The sequence below is a fragment of the Lissotriton helveticus genome, chromosome 6, assembly GCF_964261635.1.
Source record: "Lissotriton helveticus chromosome 6, aLisHel1.1, whole genome shotgun sequence".
NCBI lineage: Eukaryota > Metazoa > Chordata > Amphibia > Caudata > Salamandridae > Lissotriton > Lissotriton helveticus.
Window position 1 is genome coordinate 996568164 of NC_136067.1, and position 22001 is coordinate 996590164.

Below are 22001 nucleotides of genomic sequence, written 5' to 3' on the forward strand. Positions count from 1 at the left end.
ACATAGAGCCTGTGAAGGTGTTATAGGGTCAGGCATCTGAATGAGGGAAAGGTTATCCACAATCTTAAATAGATCACTGGATGATTTGAGGGAGGACGTGAGTTTGGAATAGTGAGCCTGTTTATCTCTAAGTACAGCCGCTTTATAGTCTTTGAGGAGGGCTCTATGTTTTTCCCTCTCTGTAGGGTCAAAATGTGTCCTCCAAAGCCTTTCCTGCCTTCTACAGCCTTGTCTAAGACTCCTAAGGGATTCGGAGTACCAGGGAGCAGAGGGCCGTTTTCTGGCAGAATAGTGGGGGCTAGCCGGGGCGAGTGAGTTGACAGCCTCCGTCAGGGAATTGGAAAGGTCAAGAGCCATCGAGTGTACGTCACCGGTGGAAGAAAGCTTGTGCGTGACCAGGAAAGGGGCAAGGGAGTTATTAGTAATCTCCCCAAAATTCCTTCTCAAGACCCACTTGGTGTGATGGGACTGGAGGCCACTGAGAGAAGGAGGGGAAAAACGAAAAGGAACTGCAAAAAGGTCTGACCATGACAAAGGGAAGGGGGTACCAATAGAGAGTCGGGAATCGTTACTAAAAATTCCATCAAGAGTGTGGCTAGCTAAATGAGTGGGCCCAGTCCCCAGCAGAGGTATGTCATAGGAGGATAAAGCATCCAGCAAATGGGACGTGTCCGGGGAAGTATGCTTTTCCAAATGGAAATTAAAATCTCCCAAAATGGTTAGGGAGGACCCATCAATATAGGGCTCTAGAATATTAAGGAGTTCAGAGCAGAACGCCGACCTAGGGCCAGGAGGTCTATAGACCAGTATCCCGGTAAAGGAGATAGTGGGGGAGGGGGTAAGGGTAAAATGCATTGCCTGTAGGTGCTCGGATGGAGAGGACAGATGGACAGTCCGGCATTTTACAGAGCTGAGGTAAAGTATCCCCAGGCCACCTCCCACACGGCCTACTCTGTCCATCCTAGCCAGCGAGTATCCTTCAGGAATAGCATTTATCAGGTCGGGCTGAGTAGAATCTGAAGCCCAAGTTTCAGTAATGAAGGCCCAGGTGGGCTTTTCCTGTGAAATAAGGTCTCTGAAGGAGATGTTATTTTTGACCAACGAACGGGTGTTCAGAAGAAGACCCGTGTAGACAGTGAGAGAAGGGGATGGCTTAGCAGGGAAAGGGCGATGGATAACCTCATCCGGCAGGGTAGACATAATGTGTTTGTTCATACAGCCACATGCAGGGGTCTTGGCAAGAATTTCAGGAGTAAGGGAGTAATGATGTAATATTGTTACGGAACTCTATCAGGTCTCCCTAAGATCGCAACAGCTCCCCTAAAAGCCTGTCTCAATGCAGCATTCAGACTTATAACTGGAACAACAAATTATGACCACATCACTCCACATCTGAAAGCAATCAACTGGCTACCATACGAGGAAGAATAGAATTAAAAATTGCATGCATGACACACATGGCAATTCACCACAAATCTCCACTCTACTTGGCCCATAAAATTACGCTCTCTGGAGGAACTAGACTATCAAGAGGAACGGAAGATTTTCTACTGAAACCAGCATTATTACATAAGTAAAAAACTTACGATAGAGCGTTCACAGGAACTGCACCAAGGATTTGGAATTTGTTCCGACCGTATATCAGCAGAATCACATATACGCCACAATTCAAAAAGGAGACGAAGTCCTTTCTGATGGGTAAATTTCTCCCATAACGAACAATGTGTTCTTAACATAACAATACTATAACCAGCTTGGATATAGAAGAACTCAAATGATACTATTTTAAATTTAAGTATGGCAGGACAATCTTGATTGTAATCTATTGAACTCTATTATTCTGCACTATATATGTATTGTGTAGGGCTAAATATATGCCAACGTTACTGAATACATAGACATGTTTGTGATGTGAAAGAATTGGATATCTGCGGATATCGAAGGTGTTTTGAAATGTAAAGCACTCTGACACCTACTTTCTGGGTCTGCTTTGCGCTATATAAAACATTAAATAAATAACTAGAAAAGAAACATGGCAAAGTTATCCATTTTATGTAGCAAACGTTTCAGATGTGGCAGGTACGAAGGCCGTTTAGGATTGTTTCCAGTCTGAATTGCACGCTTTACGATCGCCCAAGGAACACCGCATTCTTTCCTTATGAAGCCAATGGTTTCCCGCCTTTCGCCCTGCAGCAGCTGGCTTAGGTTTCAACACACACACCATGCGCTGGAGGAGGGGAAGCATTTTGTAATGGCTTGAGCTATTTAACAGGTTTCGCATTTTCCCCATATTTAAGTATAACAATTCTGCAACACGAGATAAATGTTTGGATTGCATGAATTACTTGTCCCAAATTAATTTTTTTGTGCCACCCTGATCTGTATTCACCAAGTACTCTACTTACGTTACCAGGACTGAATTGCCAGTTTAACATATGAATTGAGGTTGGTAAACTCCACAGTTTAGATGGGCAGCTGTTTAAATCCATTACGGACAAAAATGTAGTGAAAAAAGGGTGCCCTGAAAGATAATGAACGAGTCGGTGTCCTTCCAGGGCTGCGAAGCACCAGATAAACAAGCAGCTGAAGAGGAGTGGTGGGGGCGGGCACAGGGAGACAAAGGGGAGTGGTGCAGGGAGACAAGGAGGTACTGCAGCTGCGGCCCTGCTGCTCGCTCCCGCCAGCAGGTGGGAGTGAACCTTTTGAAAAGAGGTGGGATATGCACCCACCTTTAGCCATTTGCAGGCTACGATTACAAAATAACAAACGATAAAGCCAACCCAATGCGTGGGGTCATCCAGACCCACACAGAGTAGTTTAGAGTAGTTACAAGAAGCCTCGCAGATCGGCGCATGCGAGCTGCGCTAGGCTCGACCTAAAAATGTAAATGTTAACTGACAATGTCTCAAGGCAGTATCCTACTTCCAGATTTCCGATTAGTGAATGACCTCAACTGCTTCCATCCGCCATCTTCAACTGCAAGATGTGAGACATGCTCAATTAAACAGTATAGTGGCGTAATGTTGATTTACACAAAACACTTACCTGTCCGTAATAATACTTCTGGTGCAATATAGTTTGGTGTCCCAACCAATGAATGAGCCAGGCAGCGTTGATGCTGGCGTGCGGCCCTCCGCTCAAGTGGCTTAAGCCGGTCTCCACAGCGACAGCTAGAAGGGTCTCCCCATTCGTTACTGAAATCCATGCTGTCTTGTCGAGGATGGTCACCTGGAGAAGAAGAAAGAACCTCCTAAATACTCAATATATATATATATTTCCAACCTCAAACATACCCAATTAAATCTTTCATTTCCTTTGTGTTTTTGAACCATGAATAAGTAGACTCTGAACAGCTACGTCAGATTAGATTTACATGCTGAACTCCCCATACCAGAGTAAATGTGATCTCTAAGAACATTACTCTTTAGCAGTTTGCTAAAACGTGGTGTAAAAGTATGTTGGACTTACATTTTAACTATTGAAATAAAACAGAACACAGGAACAACTAAATTATCATGGCTAGCTCTAATCGGGGTTATGCTCTTTGTATGAGTCCAGTCCAATCATAGGAATTGGCCCTCACTGGAAAATGTATACACTAAAACATAACCCTGACCAGGTGATCACCTACCAAGGGGCTCCCATGGAGTTGGGTATATCAATCAGTAGGAGGCGTTGTCCGAGTACCACACATGGGGCAGGGGTGGAAGTAGCGGAGACGCATCCCAAAATAAAACCAAGAGGTAAGGACAAGGAAGGTAGATTGGATGGGCATATGGTCAAGAGTCTGAACCAAAGTGATAATTTAACAGGCTTGCATACAAGTTCCCCCAATTCCCTTGCTCAAGCCGGTGTATTAGGAATATTAGAAGCTTCAAGTCCCTAAGTTAACACTGTACAACAGGAAGGTGTTCAAACAAGGTTATGGGGGAAGTGCTTTAATTACCTCTTGAGTAAAGAATTGCCCCCCAATATTGACATCCAGGCTGTCAACATAGCATAATATAATGAACCAACAAAGCGGAGGATATTATCCTGGAATATCGCCAGCCTCAAAAGTAAACTGAACTGCCCTGACTGAGGGGCCTTTGCGGACCAATATGATGTATGTATGTTTCAGGAAACCCATACTTACTTGCACTTCATTATCCAATCCTGCATGCAGCATCTAGATTATTTATACCCTTCCCAAATATATCAGCAACATTTACTTTATGCATGCATGCCTCCCGCCGCCCTCACATCCCAAAAAAGCCATGGGGGAGAATATTGTAGCTTCATAATAGTTTGGGCTTTCTTACCACTTTGGTAATATTTGGAATCATGAGTCCATCGAAATCCTGTGCAAAGCCCAAAGTCAGTCAGTTTAATGTGGCCATCGCGATCAATCAGAATGTTATCGGGTTTGATGTCCCGGTGAATGAAGCCCATTTTATGAACGCTCTCAACAGCACATGTGAGCTCAGCAATGTAGAACCGTGCCAGATTCTCAGGAAAGATGCCCATTCTTATTAGCAAGCTCATCATGTCTCCTCCAGGAATGTAGTCCATCACAAAGTACAAATTGTCCTTGTCTTGGAATGAATAGTACAGACGGACTACCCACTCATTATCAGCCTCAGCAAGGATGTCGCGCTCTGCTTTAACATGGGCAACTTGATTTCGCAGAAGCACATCTTTCTTCCTGAGCGTTTTTGTTGCATACAAAGCATTTGTATCAGTTTTTCTTGCCAGGCAGACTTCACCAAATGCCCCAATGCCCAGAGTTTTGATTTTTACAAACATGGTTTTGTCCATCTTTGCTCGCCTGAGGCGGATATAGTTTGACTCTTTCTGGCACAGCATCTTTCTCATCTGATCCTGCGCATCTTGTGATAAACCCACCTATGATTACAAATAAATTGTTAGCTCTTCAAAAAAAACCAGTAAAACAGTCTCAAGGTAAAGAAAACTGAAGGATGTTGTTTAGATGCACTACACTAAAACAGTAGTAGCGCACAAAGTATATCGAAAATTAACATCTCTACTACATCTATAACAACCTTCACACTAATAAAAAATATGTCCAGCTTTTTTTTTTGCATCATTAGGCAAAACTGCTCTACCATCACAGAAAGTCTGTGTACCTCACATCCTGAAGACGACATGCAGACAGCAAGCAGTTGTAGTCATCAAGGTTAGGTTTAATCAACATCCAGGCAACATTTAAGAAAAACCTTTGCCTTGTACATTGGTGCCACTTACTACGCTGTGGGATGGTCGTCAACTAGCAAACACTGAGCACACTGGGTTATATCTGTGCTGTGAGTTTAAACCATTATGCAAAAGTAACTGATGATATGCTAAATTAGGCGCAGTAACAAAACTCAAGGACTTGCTACAATCCGGAATAATTCTATTTCCAGACTAGCATTGTGCTTGGTGCTACAGAAGCAAAGAATGAATTTGGCTTGCTTATGAGAGCATGGTTGGCAAAAATCAGTTCCTACAGAGAGAGAGAGAGACTCATGATTTTAAAGTGTGATTTGCCTGGGATCCATTGTATTAGGTCTAGGCATTCAAGTTCAGATAGAAAATAAACACAGACATAGATTGGAAAGGCTTAAGAAATTATAGCATATTGGTTACTAACAAATCAGGATGATCAAAGACATGATTAAACATGCACATTTGGCCGGGTCTCCAAATCCCAACAATGGCTTCCCATTAAATTAAGACTAAATAAACAATAAATCATGCTACAAACCACGTTTTGATAATCAATCCATTATATGGGACAAAGGTACTAAATGGACAAGCATTGGCATAGACAATAGGTCTCGCCTTTGGGTACCTTATAAGTGTTTAGCCATGCAACAGTTAATGCTGTTGCACCAAGGATATTGTGCTGGATAACTAAACACTTATAAGGTCCCAAAGGCGAGACCTATTATATAATCCAATGCTTGTTTACTTTTTGGGAAGTCACAAAGTTAGAAACAAATTACGATTGTGTAACTAAAAAAGCCATAGTTTAGCAGATATAACTTAGTTCCTCTAAACATATTCATGTAGTTTATCCGTTGTCTAATCTAAAACTGCCACACAGACCACTTGGCATTGGAGTAAATTAAAAGTTGTTCAGTTTATTTTGCATGTTATGAAACCATATGGAAAATGATTATCCCCATGGTGAATCCCCTTTCCTTACATCCCAACAAAATTTGGGTTATCCATTCCACATTCCCACCTTGTAAACACGGTGTTTAGAAACAGCTTAAAAATGTTTTTGAGTCTCACTTATTTCTAGGAGTTGAAAAACATTTGTACGAGTCTCTCGCACCATTCCTTTCATCCCATTTCTCCTGGTGGTATGTATATGTACTTAGGTGGCAATGTGTAAAAAACATTATGGATTCAGTGTGCCCCATTATTCACATGCAAGAAATTCAATGTCCGGTGAAGTAGATATATAAAAACAAGCATTGGCGAAGCCTTTTCCACATTTTGGCTTTGCCAATCGTGTTTACCCATGCTGTGCAACATCAGCAAAAATCTAAATGGGCAGCTGTTGCCAGTCATGTCATTCTGTAGGCGGGCACACGTGTCAACAATTGCGTGCACCCAGGAAATGACGCGTGTGCTATTTTCCTTTATTTAAATTTTTTTATTGATAATGCATACTACGTAAGTCAGTAAAAAATAATGTGCGCAAAAATGCTTTTGAGGTGGCACTTTTTGGAGCTCCTTTTTTGGTGAGTCATTTGCTGTTGCTTGGCCCTCCAAAAAAGTGTACAAAATAATTGAGATGCCCATGAGGAATGGGGGAGCAATGGAGGAGGGGGCGTGGGGAGAAAATAAAAGCTGGGTGGGAGAAGAAGGGGCTTAAAGCAGCACATGTGGCAGAGACCAACATGGAGCACGGGCCAGGAGGAGAAACAAACGAGCGAGACAGGGAGAGAGCGACACGGGCGGGAGAGAAGCACACAAGAGCAGCCTAAGAAAATACCTATTTACATGATGCCGCACTGCTAATAAAGTACTAAAGAACCCCGAAAAATGGAAGGACTAACCAACTTTCGGGAGCAATTTGCAGCTTTCTTTAGCCTGGATTAGTTTTGACTTCTTTGGGGCCTGTTTAAGAAGTGCTTAGTGTGGAAACAAAGTGTAGCTCAGCTGTGCATGAGTATAACGTAGTTTATTTAGTATCATTCATTTTATATTCATAAATGTCGAATATACCTTGCCTTTTGTCGTCGCACTTTCAGCCAGTGCTGGCTGAAAGTGACTTGTATTATAAGAAGGGGCCTAAAAACCTCAGGTTGCAAAGTGATCCCCTGACTTGGAAAGTACAGCTAAGAGAAGGAATCACACGCAGAACCTCTTACGGCCCCATGGGCGCGCACACACTGTATATGGAAAAGATGGGAGTTATGAAACTACATATCAACAAGTATACACAGCGGTATATAAAGTCTCAGTTTCAAATAATTTCATACTAAGAGTGCTTTTCTCAATTAAAAAAAAAGGTAAGTACTACGCTTGGGGTACCCGTCCTGTCAAAATAAATGAAGATTTAAAAAAGACATTTGTACGTGGAAAAAAAAACCTGCATTACATCAATTGCTGCGCAGGTGCATTATGGGTATGCAAACGTTAAAAATTACGTCACCGCCCAGGCTGGTTGCACTGTACTGATGGCAAAACATGTGGGACCGCAATAACTAGAGAAAGAATTATGGAGATGGCGCGTGACATTCAGTGTTATTAAGAATAGAAACGCCGAATTCCCTTCAGAGCCATGTTAATTCGGCTGCAAATATTCGGTAAATACAATGGGCGTGAAACTCTGCCCGGGCGTTTCGTGATGGAGCGAGGAGCCTGAGGGGGGGGGCACTGCCCAGGACAACAACTGCTCGTGGGGCTTGTCACGTCCCTCCTCTGACGGGAACCATCAACATAATCTGCTCTAAAAACCCAAGCTTGCCAAGTGCTGCTGGGTAAACATCCACAAGTGAGAAAGGGACATGCATGACATGGGGCCATGCGCAAGGCACGTGAAAAGAATGTCCAGAGTTGCAACCTCTCAGAACAAGCCTTAGCCGCGCGGCTGTAAAAGTAACGCCGCGCAATGAAATAAAAAAACGCGAGTGGTGATGCGAGTTTTGTACGCACGCGCGCGATGGGACAAAGTGCTGTGCACGTCGCACGCGCTTGTGCACGTAATAGCAAGCTGGTGGCCGGCCTGGGTAGCACTTTTAGACCACCTACTAAATTTCTCGCAAGAGCAGCGCATGCGCTGACTCTAGCGAGACCTAAAAATCGGAATTATAATTATCCACTCTACCATCAACAATTCCTACAGATTGGAGTCTTCGTTGAACACAGTGAGCAAGATTATGAACATGAATAGTTTTAGAGGAGTAAGACTGAGGATGTCTATACCCTTCACTATTATACTGGAAGGAATGTAGCATAAATTGGCACCAAGATCAGCCCAAATTCTACAAACTCCTACATAGTTCCCAGTTTTCCAAAGATTATTAACCCTGCATTTGTTTACCACACACTTGCTCTGCTCTGTCCCCTTTGGGCATTCCTTTGGTGTAATTATGCTTCGTTCTAAAAAAATCATTTTTTCAAGTGAAAAAAAATGAATGTTATGGAATGCAAAAACCTTTTTGGCCGTTTACTTTATCAAGATGCAAAAATTACAAGTGAATTTTCAAACTGCTGGGTGTAAGGTGAACATGTTTGAGTTGAAGAGATCTGCAATTCATGTGTCTGATAAGCTATTCTGCACATAACTAAAAGTAACAGATGTCTTCAAATCAATTAGTACAATAATTTTGTAATTCTATAATTATCCATGATATGAAACTACAAATTGAGACTCGAATGAAGTTGAGGCATTACTTCTGAAATTTATCTGTGGGTAGACTTAACAAGCACTGGCAAAACCAGTATGTCTTTTTCCCCCCTCAATGAATCACAGCGTTTCACATGTGCATTCCCTTGAAAAGGTGCTACTGTGGCTTCCCTGCTGCAGGCTGTAGTACCTTAAACAATTACTATAGGTCCCTTGAGTAGTACAATTTTATAGTGACATTTGCACCAAATGACCTGCAGTGGTCAGTTGGATAAAATATTGGGAAAAAAAGAAATCATGATCTGTCCACAAGACTTTTGATATATTTTCAGGGAAATATTAAGGCTAAACGGACATTAGAATTTCTTTTGAGGTTTCCTCTGGGTTGTATAGGAGATGTACTTTTTTGCATAACATTTTAGAGCTGTGGGCGGACAGTGGATACGGACCTTCAAAACTAAAACGTTCAGGTACATTATACTGACAAGTTTCCTTTGGAGGGCAAACCAAGTTTACATTACATCTATAGCTGAGCAGAAACAGAAATTGCAATTGCTAATGTTCTACAACAACTGTTATTTAAACAAAAGTACAGGCTCTGGCTTAAAGAGAAATGCTAAAATATTTTTTTTAATGGGGATCCCTTGCACTAAGCCCCGAAGCAGTCTTCAATGGATGATTCGTGTTTTTTATGTTTGATGTGAAATTATTCTTACCCACACTGTATTACATACATATAAGGAGCTCTGGCTTAGTCTCCTGCAGCCACTGGCTTCTTTGCTTCACGAACATTCTGTTACTGGCTTGAAATGCGGTCATTCACCGATCGAATCAGCCCAGAGGAGCATTTTAGGCTAAACTTCTCGCTATTGGATGTCTCCTTTCACCTTTAATGGAATGCATGAAGGACTATTTTACATGTGACAGCTACACTTGTTGCACATTAGAACCATGCATTGTAAGGGGCACCGTGGCCAACCACAACAGAAGATGGCCACATTCTGAAGCAGCTCCTGTCACCTGCCACACTAATCCCCTAGCATCCGTCCCTGTATCCGCCTACAGCAGAATAGCTTAATGCCCGAGCCTTACTATTCATGTGACGGCTGCCAGAGTGTTTGTAGTCACCCAGCGCTGGACACTTGGGGTAAAAAGGAGCAGCATAAAAGAAGAAGAGTGCAGCCTTGTCACCGAGGCAGAGCCATGGCCTCGAGTGAACTGACGACGAGGGAGTGCGAACAAGGCTGGGGTGCTCGCGCACAGATCCTGATTGTTCCCAACTTCGGGCGCCCCCGGTGTGGACAGCTGTACAGCACGAGACCAGGAACCAACCTTTGCTAACTGCGAAAGTGGTGGAGTCGACCCCGCATCTAAAATATGCACTTTGAGGTCCGGTAGGGTTCCGAACGCAGCCTTTGGCCTGGAGGTGCGCGGCTGCTATCCTGCCTGCGGGTGTACCAGTGTCCCCACAACGCCACCTCTGTGACAAGTCCCAAAGAAATACAGTGCCAGCTTGGCTGCCAAAACACCTGTGGGACTAATAGTGCCCGATGCTGCAGCGTCACTTTTCCAGTGACGGACCCCGGCCTAGACATCCACTGAGTCAAAGCTGTGTAAGAGGCCACCTCTGGGACCCTACTTCAGGTGTGGAACTGCCTGCGCCTACCCACCGGACCTTACACAGTACTGGGCAACTGGGGCACGCATTCCAAGGCAAGCGCACCCTGCACAGATGCGACTACAGAGAAGTGGCAGTTTTGGCACCTGGGGTGCCCCCTTCCTTTCTCTTCCATTGGTAGTGAGACCTTCTGACATGAAGTGAAAGGCGGTGCCTTCCCCACAGATCCTAATGGGGTAAGCCACACTTCATCAAATTAGCTGTGCAGCCGGTTGGCTGTGTTAAATTAGTGTACAGGTTCTGAAAAGAAGCATACAATTGAAAGTAATTTGTTCATTCATTATGCACAAGAATGTAATTAAACATTTTTTTTCTCAAATTATACAAAATGTTATAGTTTTACACAAAATACATGCACATCCAGCGACTCTACTTTGTTGGATGCACTTCTGTTGGGATAGCAGTTTTGTACTTGACCCCGTCACAGGTAGCGAGAGGTGCTTCCTCGACTAATCTGTTTGCATTGCGAAAGCTCTCCACTCATTCAGGGGATGGGAAAAAGGAAACCAGACAGGCCGCAGAGGAAGAGTCTGGCAGGCAGCGGTGAGTGCTGGAGTACCCCATCCCCGCTACCCTGATACGTTTGGCAAGGAGGAGCACAGAGTGACCCGCAGGCAATGACTGGCGGCAAGGGACCTCGTACTCTCCATCAGACTAAATTGTACAAATATACCCAGCCAAGTGACTCCACCACTTTGCCCAAGGCGGAGGGCCAAAACACTCAAGTGATCCAGGCTCCCCAAAGGAAGATGCATCCACTCCTACAGGCATCGTTGCGGCGTTGCAAGGAATCCATGTAGCCTTTAAAGGCAAAATCGATACTACTGTCTCCACTGAGGTTACCCTGATGGATGCCGACCTACGAAATCTAAGGGCCCGTGTCAAGGAGGCAGAAGACTCTATTTTCACCCCACAGACAGACACTAAGGCCCTAAAGTCGCAATTCAAGATGTTGAATGCCACCACTAACACGCTGGAGGCGAAGTTGGAAGATTTCAAGGGACATTCCTGAAGAAACAATGTCCGCATAATAGGAGTCCCTGGAGGTTAAGAAGACCCGGCGGTTGACCTGTTAGTGGATGATCTCATACTGAAACAATTGAAGCCATGTGTTCTCTCAAAGTATTTCTCAGTTGAGTGTGGCCACCGAGTTCCTAGCACGCGACAACGACCCATAATTTCACCCATCTTAAATTACCATGATCAAAACTTCATCTTGCATTCAGCTCGCAGTGCACCATCAGTAAGCTGTGAAAATGCCACTTTTGCCTTCTTCCCGGACTTTACTCTGAGTGTAGAAACTGCGTCGATCCTTTCTCAAAGTTAAGAAGGAGTTGAGACAATGTGACCAGAAATACTCCATGATTTTCCCAGCAAATCAGCCAGTCATGGCAGACAATAAAACCTGGTACTTCACTGCCCCAGAGGAGGTCTAGAACTGGCTGTATGACTGGAGAGTGGTGGTGGGGTTAAGGGGCTGGACATCACACCTGCTGCGAACAATGACACTCTGGAGCTGCAACACCGGGCAGGGAACATGATGAGACCGGCTAGTGGTCATGCTGCAACCTGCTGCAAGGCGAGGTCCCGCTGGTGACTTTCTCTGTACCACGGGCCAACACCTGGCGACAAGAGCAGCCAAGACTCTGTTTCATGTTTATGATACTGTGACTGCGGGTGTGCTGACCCCTTTCTAGAGCGGACTGGGTCCGACAATGCTTGGAACTGAAAATTCTTACAAAGTTGAATCTTTATGTGGTAACATTTCTTCTTTCTATCTGGAGAGGGTAGCGAGGTGACTTCTTGGCGGGATCCACGGCTTACTTAAGTTATTATGTTTTGGGGCAACAGGCAATCTGCACAGTTTTGGAGCTGGTAATTTCAGGTCCGTTATGCAGGGAGCCTGGGTGAGGGGGCAATAATGGGGTTTATGTAGTTTTATTCGATAGACATCAATGTGATCTTCTACAATTCGCGTTCCCAATCTCTGTCCTTGTCTATTCTTTTGGGGGACCTGGCACAGTCGAAAACAATCCCCAATGGCATCCAGGGTAGTGTCATTGCTACCCCTGTTACACCTCGCTCAGCCCCAGTCAACCACCCGGGAGTCTTAGCCCTACACCTTTGCAAATGACGGTCTATGGTTACCACCTTAACGCTCCTAGTTTCAGAGTCCTTTCTTGGATCGTCAACGGGTTGTGAGAAAAATTAAAAGAGGAGTGCTTTAATACCTTAAGCGCAACTCACTCAATGTTGCTCTCCTACAGAAGACGCACCACCAGGAAAACTAATAGTTTCTTACCTGTCGATGTAGTTTTGCAGCTTGAAGATCTTTCTGGATTCACTATGCTGTGCATTATTCCGCGGTCTAGTGGTTGGGTCCGGAATCTTTTCTTTCTTTTTAGGTCGAGACTATTATATCCCGCAAGGGATAAATAGACGAGAGTATAGTGGGCAAACCAAGGTCTTAAACCATCGCGGATTTCGGACAGTTCGTGTGGTGCACTCGTGCAGAAAGCGCGTCCACATCAAAGCCATTAGCCTCCCTCCCACAGGCATCTGTTGCTTCCCCAGCGTGCGCAGTGCGCGCTCGGCCTCACCTCTCCCCCCCTAATTACATCCCGCTTTCACTTTCACGGCCGCGAGCTTCACTTCAAAGGGGCCGCCAATGCTTGTTATTGACCTGCAGCCTTTATTAGCTAATTCTATCCACATTGTTCTCACTAGGACTCGCGATGTCTTCAACACGGATTTACACAGAGCTTCATACGCCTGACAGAGTGCCTTAAGCACTTATGACAATGTCTCCTCTAAGAAAAAGGAACAGTAGAAACTGGCTTAATTTAAATAAAGAGACTTCAATCATTGTTTCAGTGGTGTGTGAATGTACAAAACTCTGTTTTTTATGACCCGCAACCTTTATTAGCCAATTCTATCCACATTGAAAGGCCAAACATAGGAGTAAGGAGCACTACGAATCCATAGACATGACAGCTGTGCGCTACACTGATGACCTCATCGCATACTTGTAGTGCCTCGGGACATGGCGATAGCTCTGCGAGGTCTCAGCCGCGGCATCGAAACACTATGCAAGTGACATTTTATGAAACCACTGGCTAGTGTACCCTCCCTTCCCCACTCTTACAGATGCATACAACAACCCATGCGCCCCCAAGACACACAAAACAATAGTTCTATATGGTTCTCATGTGCTAATAACAACAATAATTACGTGTTTATTTGTCAGACTTTGACATCTGTACAGTTTTACGCACTCTACCATCCCCCAACACCGCCGCCTGGCCCAGCTGGCTGTGTCAGTTGCCACCCGTCGCTCGTCCCGCACGCAAACATGGCTATACCAACCCACCTGCAATCCCATTCGCCGCCCCGCTCCTGCCTCCAAGCTGCTCCTCCCTCCCACATCCCCTCATATGGCGGCCCGCTCAGCGGGCGCGCCGCTGGCGCAGCTAAGGCAAGCCCGTTTGTGCCCGTCCGTGCCTGGACCGCGTCCAGCGCCAGGACCCCTAGACACCATGAACGCCACGACGCACGACAACGCTACGATGCCAGAACCCTCCACGCACTCAACACCAGACGATCACACACCTGCTTCCTGGCCATCCCGAAGCACACCCACGGAGCTTTCACCTGCCGGAACTGCAGCTTCACAAGCATCCGCCCCACCATGCTGCCGAACAGGAAAGAACCCAACCATCTCAGATGTATCCTTCTCAACACCCGCTCCGCCCGAAAACATGCCGTTGAACTCTGGGACCTACTCTACTCAACCTCCCAGACGTCGCCTTCCTGACTGAGACCTGGCTGAACCCCGCCTCGGCACCCGACAGCCATAGCCGTCCCGGAAGGCTTCAAGATCAACCGCAAGGACCACACCAACAGAGCGGGAGGAGGAATCGCCATCGTCCACAGGAACACTCTCAGAGTCTCAACCAACACCGACGACACCCTCAGTACCGCCTAACACCTGCACTTCCAGATCCACACCGACCCCAACACCACCCTCAGAGGAGCCCTCATCTACAGACCGCCTGGACCCAGACCACAGTTCAGCGACTCCATCGCCGACTTAGTCAACACACACGCCCTCGCTTCCATGGACTACATCCTCCTCTGGGACCTGAACTTCCACCCCGAGAACAAGGACGACACCAACTCCACCACCCTGATCGACAACCTAGCCAACCTCGGGACTCGGACAACTCGTCACAACACCCACCCACTCCGCCGGTCACACGCTTGACCCCATCTTCTCCGCAAGCCCCCACGTCTCCTTCAACCATACCACCGAACTCCACTGGACCGACCACCACTGCATCCACTTCACCTTCAAGAAACCCACCACGCACCACCGCACCCAAAAGATGCCTCAACGCTGCTGGAGCAAAGTCACCGAAGACCAGCTAACCACCACCACCACCCTCGCCCAGAGCCCACCCGCCGACCATACCGACCCCGACACCGCCGCCCGCAACCCCAGACAGTGGATCAACGACTGCGCCAACACCCTCGCCCGATCATGAAACCCCCCAACAATCACACCAACAAGAAAGCCAGCTGGTTCACTGAAGACCTCCGGGCATCCACGCAAACCTGCCGAAAGCTGGAGAAGATCTGGCTCCATGAACGAACACCGGACAGCCACGCACACAAGCCACAAGATGCCACCCGCAGACACATCACCTCATCAGATCCGCCAAAAGGGCCTCCTTCAAAGATCGCCTAGACAACAACGCGCACAACAGCAAAGAGCTCTTCAATATCGTGAAGGAACACTCCAACCCCAGCTCCAACACCAACGACGTCACACCCTCGCAAGACCTGTGCGACTCGCTGGCCACCTTCTTCCACCGCAAGATCACAGAAATTCACAACAGTTTCAACGCCACGACCGCCCCGACAACCACCGAGGCCACCGCCCCCACGACCACCATCCGCACCAACCGCTTGCTCTACTGGACCAACATCAACGAAGATGACACCATCAAGATCATGAACACCATTCACTCCGGATCTCCGTCAGATCCATGCCCACAGCACATCTTCAACAAAGTCAGCACATCCATCGCACCCCATCTCCGGAAAGTCATCAACACCTCCTTCGAGACAGCAACCTTCCTGGAGAGCTGGAAGCACGCCGAGATCAACACCTTACTCAAGAAACCCAAGGCGGACCCCAAGGACCTCAAGAACTTCCGGCCATCTCTCTGATCCCGCTCCCGGCAAAGGTCATCGAGAAGACCGTCAACAAACAACTGACCCGCTACCTCGAGGAGAACAACATCCTGGACCCTTCCCAGTCCGGGTTCCGCAGCAACCACAGCACCGAGACTGCCCTCATCGCCGCCACCGATGACATCAAGTCTCTGCTGGACAACGGAGAAACGGCGGCCCTCATCCTCCTGGACCTGTCAGCCGCCTTCGACACGGTCAGTCACCACACACTACAAACACGCCTCCACAACGCTGGGATCCAAGAGAAGGCCCTGGACTGGACCACCTCCTTCCTCTCCGGCACAACACAGAGCGTCCGCCTTCCCCCTTCCGCTCCGAAGCCACAGAGATCATCTGCGGCGTACCCCAGGGCTCATCCCTCAGCCCAACCCTGTTTAACATCTACATGGCACCGCTCGCCCACGTCGCCCGTCAGCACGACCTCAACATCCTCTCATATGCCGATGACACCCAGCTGACACTCTCCCTCACCAAGGACCCTCACACCACCAAAACCAACCTTCACGAAGGAATGAAGGTCGTTGCTGAATGGATGAGGAACAGCCGACTGAAGCTGAACTCAGACAAGACGGAGGTCCTCATCCTCGGATCCAACCCTTCGGCCTGGGACGACTCCTGGTGGCCGACCGCACTGGGAACCGCTCCAACACCCACCGACCACGCACGCAACCTAGGGGTCATCCTAGACTCCACCCTCTCCATGACTAAACAGGTCAACGCCGTCTCCTCCTCCTGCTGCTTCAACACCCTCCACATGATCCGTAGGATCTACAAGTGGATCCCCACTCAAACCCTTGTCAGCAGCAAGTTGGACTATGGAAACACCCTCTACGCAGGAGCCTCGGCCAAACTCCTGAGACGGCTCCAGCGCATCCAGAACGCCTCTGCACGCCTGATTCTCGACATCCCTCGCCGCAGCCACATCACACCCCACCTGAGGGACCTGCACTGGTTCCCGGTCAACAAGAGGATAACCTTCAAGCTCCTCACCCACGCACACAAGGTACTCCACAACACCAGTGTCATACAACACAAGACCCAGTCCTCGGGCGTCAAAACATATCAGTGACTACAACAAGGGGCAGTTAGTATATCCTGCTACCTCTCACACTCTCATACACTTTATGAAGAGAATATTGCACTGCACTCCCGCCCACGTTAAAAAATGAATTCCGCCTGTTCGCCCTGACAGCAACCACGAACACCAACACTCGTGACCTAAATGTGTTAGTCACACGTGTCCACACATTCGTGTTGGGCTAAATTCTCCTTAGAAAAAATGTGGAAGAGACAAGTGACACCTCACGGAAACACCACCAACGGGGTAACTGGTATGAGATTTCCAGACAGGCCCCTGTCTCATCATCGGTCGTCACTTGTCTCTCAAAGAAAAAAGAAGAAAGCAAAGGAGTGTCCACAACGACAACAGAAATTGTGACAAACAGTGGATAGCAGTGATATCTGCTGGTGACAAACACAAAACATAAAGAAGTGCTTAAAAGGTTGAGGAAAAGCACCTACGTTTTGATATTACGCTTAAGGATAAGCTGAGGTGATAGCTCACGATTGGAGCACCCCGACATCCTTTTCAAGCCCTGAGCGGCTGGTATGCGCAACTTGGCTGTCTCTGGCATAAACTGAACTAGTGTCCAAAAGTGGAGTGGTGGCACAAGAGTGCAGCCCTGATGAAACTGCTTAACGAGCTATTGCAGTGAAACATGTCGGCACTGGCAATAGGTAATGGTAGGCATGAATAGCTACCAGCCTTTTTAGACACCATTGCATAAGTAATTCCCTATTAATAAAGTTGGTTAAGGGGACTTTATGCTTGGTTTTTAAGCACTTCTTTATGTTTTGTGTTTGTCACCAGCAGATATCACTGCTATCCACTGTTTGTCACAATTTCTGTTGTCGTTGTGGACACTCCTTTGCTTTCTTTTTTTTTCTTTGAGAGACAAGTGACGACCGATGATGAGACAGGGGCCTGTCTGGAAATCTCATACCAGTTACCCCGTTGGTGGTGTTTCCGTGAGGTGTCACTTGTCTCTTCCACATTTTTTCTAAGGAGAATTTAGCCCAACACGAATGTGTGGACACGTGTGACTAACACATTTAGGACACAGTTCTTTTTCATTACACGGAGGCATATGGGATTTAACAGCGAGCCAACAGCGAGACACCAGCGGACCAAGACCTTACCTCGCCGCACCCGCTCCGCGGGTGCCGCAGCGTCCTGGTGTGTGTGTGGAGCATCTAAAGGGGAGGTCCTGCGAGGCGAAGTAGGTGAGAGGCTCGGCGGGGCTGCGAGCGCGCAGGGAACTCCAAGAACCAGGAGTCCCTGCCAGACCGTGTACCAGCATCCGGTCCGCTCTCCCTGCCGGCCCGCCCCCCCGCCTAACCCGCCCCCTATATCACAATCTCAAACTCCCGCAGCGCGGGACGCAGCTCGGGCGAAGACCGGGCTAAGAGCGGGCCGGTTGAGGCCGTTCGAGGTCTGAAGAGGACTGGACTGGCCCACCCTCTTTCGCCCATCTCTCATCACTGACTAACTGGGTTTTAATTCGTCATCTTTTGCATTGTATTTGGAGGTTTACCCCGGTCCCTGTTCCTGTCTCACTATGTGTACCAGGTTAACTCGTAGTAAGGCTGTTAAGGGAGGCCCATCAATTAGTGGTCCTATGGATGATTTCATCACTCGTACTAATCTTGTGATTGACCAAGAAATTTCCAAATTGCAGACTCGTGTCTCTCTAGAATTGGCTACCGCAAGAAGACTATCGGAGGTGATTGCAGTCTCAAAAAAATCTTCATTGGGCCACATAGCTTCTGCTGTTACCCCGGAGCGACCTGCCCCTTCTAGTTCTCTAGTCTTGCAGGCAGAAGTCCATCAGGTTCCGATTTCACAACCCCCTTTTCCAGCCCCAGGGCCAGCTGATGACGCGGGTGATCCGAATTCACCTGTGATATCTTCCATGCAGAATGTCAGTTTTAATTTTTCTAACCCGGCATTCTTAAACTCACACAAAGGCAAACATGATGCCAGCCCTAACTTCCCCGCCCCGGTAATTTTTGGCTCATCTAAGATCAATACTAGCAAGGGCAACCTACCCAAAAGGAAAAGGATTTCCCGGTATACTTACTATCGTAAGAAGGCAAGAGTTGCGGTGGTTCAGAAATCGAAATTGCCCAGCGTACTACTACCTAATGCAACAGAAGGGACCATTCTCAGGGAACAGCCACATCGAGAGGGGGCCATTGAGGGGTCAGATCCTGCTTCTACTACTAATACTGCTCAGGATGGGGGCACACATGGTGAGGGTCGGGAAGGGCAGGATGGGGAATTTATAGGTATAGTTTGGGAAACACTGAAGAAACTTCTTTCCCCCCTTGCTCTCAGACTCTCATGCATCGAAAACAGCTTGCTGGAGATGGAAAAAAGCATTATCGCTCTGGCTACTCTTGGCTTGAGAAGTCTTGAAAACCAGGGCTTCAGTGTAGAGGACCCAATACCACAAGCATCACATCTCCCTCCCCCCATACCAGCGCCTGCACGCCCGGTTCCTAAGCCACGAACCCTGGGTGTGAACCAAGTTACTGCTGTTCCTAAATCTAAGGTTCCCGCCCGTCCCTCCCCCCAACCATCCTTAAAGCCTATTATAGGCCCTCTTCTTAGACCTCTCCCTAGTGAAGCTCGCCCCCAACACACTCGGGCCCCTCCTGTCAAGAATAATTTTAGAGGGGGCTACATCGATCTTCCCCCAGAGGCCAATGATTATGTGGTTGTTTTGACGGGCGTTTCCCAGATCGAAAACGGTCACTACGAGAACCACTGGTCCCTGAAGAATAAGACAATGCACTGGCTTAATGCGAACCGCCCAATTCCTAATGGTCGGAAGAGCAGAGTCCTGATGGTGCATTGTGTCCCCTGGGTGGGCCCCACAAAGAAAACCGTGGTTGGGGACTGCATAGTGGTGACCTTCGAGGACCCACTCACAGCACACCACATTTGCTCTTGCCCCACCGCTGAAGGTTCTCGTGTTATACCCAGGCCTTTGTCTTTCTTCTATCCGCCACTTCCCAAAAACACACGGAAAAATGATTGGTCCTTAGTGCAGCGCCACGCATGGAGGAGCCACCCCACTACCTATCAAGATCCTTTTGCGTGCTGGAGTGGCCTTTCTACCTCGAACAGGTTTGGTGGCCTTGAGGAGGTAGATTGACTTGCAAGGCAACCTAACACTGATGTATTGGCAAAGGCCTCCTTACGCCAGGCCCGAGGGCCCATTGATAATCTCTCTTCATTGTCTGAACAGAGTCTTACCACATACCCAGTTCTGGAAGAAATTCTAGACGCCCCATCTATAGAGGATGGATTGCCCACTCCGATTTCCCTAGAATCCTATGTTGCAGTACACTTGTTAGTCCCACCGCCTATGACCCCCTTGCTACCCATGCAGATCTCTTTCACAGATGAGAATTCAACTGGTCCTATAAGGGCTCCTAACCAACAGCAGGCCAAGTTTCCCCAAAGGTTACCCATAGCGGCTGTAGGACCGGTCACCCCTGCACGCACCCCGGCTGGTGTTGATAATTCGCCAAGGCTTCCTACCCCAGGTGACCCTCTGATAAAAATTTTAAGTTGGAATGTGGCAGGACTTGCCCGTAACTTCGACATCCCTGAGTGGAATGTTTTTTTGGACTCCTATAACATCTGTCTTTTGCAAGAAACCTGGTGCCTTGAACCCAGGCACAGAGTGGGATTCACATCCTACTTTGTCCCAGCATCCCAACCTCTAGGTTGCAAGGGTCGCCCGTCCGGCGGCCTTTTAATATGGGTCAGCATCGCACTTGGTCTAAGCGTAAGCCAAAAGTTCACTCATTCCCCAGACCTGCAGAGGATATCCATACGCTGCCAAGGGGGAAGGAAGCTAGAGGTTTTTAATCTCTATCTAAGGGGGGCTAGGGGTGGGGCATCATCGCTTCCTGCCACAGGGCTAAATGGTGGATTAAGTGCCTGTAGCACTGACTCCTATGTCCTCCTTGCAGGGGATTTTAATTGTTGTTTTGAGCCACTCGCGAGGGAGGACATTCTTGACTCATGGGATGAGGATACAAGGAGAGGCATCCCTATTCTGACTCTTGATCCAATTCGCAAATGGTCCCAGAGTGCGATAGATATCAACGCACTCTGTATGGAACACGATCTGAGACCAACCAATGGTCGATCTAAATCCGACCCTATGGGTGTCCACACCTATAACAGAATCGAATACACCTCCAGAATAGACTACACCATGTTGAACTACAACCTGTGGCCATTCCTGCAAGACATGGAAGTCATAGCATCCTGTGATAGTGACCACAACCCTCTATCCTTAACCCTCATCCCGCCTTGGCATGTCAGGAAGCCAGTTAAGTCTGCCCACCTGTGGAAAACATCTCATGACGTTGTTCCCTCCAACTGTGGCAGGCGTTTGAAATGGGCCAAAGCAGCAATGGATGAGGAAAGGATGGCACAAGCAGGGTCCATAATGACAGCGGTGGGTTTACGCCTAGATGAACCGGGAACCAACACTGCAGCTGTTATAACGATATTTACAGAAACTACTGCTGCTGTTAGTGATTTGTTTTTTATTCCTCATACCAGTGTGAGGGTCACAGTGAAAGGCCCTTCTAAGTCAAGAGACAAGTGGTATTCTACTGAATGTCGGGCTGCTAAGGGGGCGCTCATTTCCGCAGTGAAGACCAAGGACACAGCCAACATTAGATCTGCGAGGCAATCTTACAAGAAAACTGTGGCAAAGGCCAAGGAGGCACATGATTATAAATTTTGGAGGGAACTATCGGAGGCGAGCTCTATGAAAGACTCCAAGGGGTTTTGGGACTTATTGAGAGCTAGGAACAAGCCCATCGATCTACAACTTACCTGTAACATTCCTGGTGACGTTTGGTTTGTTCACTTTTCCAAGCTTTACTCTATCCCATTGGGTGAACCCCAATCAAGCATGGGTCCCTTGGTCAGTCCCCCAGCCATAGCCATTACCACAACTAATGACTGTCCCTTTAGTGTTAAGGAAGTTGAATGGGCGATTAAGTGCATTGTAACCAATAAGGCTGCAGGCCCAGATGGAATTCCGGGTGACTTGTTGAAGTTATACCCACTACTGTGGAGTAGATTAATTGCTTCACTCCTGAATGTAGCTGTCCTGGGAGCCCCTC

At 47.5% G+C, this 22001-nt stretch overlaps 1 protein-coding gene across 2 annotated transcripts in view; it reads right to left on the reverse strand.

Moving 5' to 3' along the window:
• LATS1 (large tumor suppressor kinase 1) overlaps positions 1 to 22001 on the reverse strand; it is a 278558-nt gene that overhangs the window by 132763 nt on the left and 123794 nt on the right. For both annotated transcript variants that reach the window (XM_078648633.1, XM_078648634.1), the window contains exons 5-6: positions 4302 to 4884; positions 3046 to 3228 (exon numbers count right to left, since the gene is read on the reverse strand). In XM_078648633.1, the coding sequence (XP_078504759.1) occupies positions 3046 to 3228; positions 4302 to 4884 (766 nt within the window). The remainder of the gene's footprint in view (positions 1 to 3045; positions 3229 to 4301; positions 4885 to 22001) is intronic.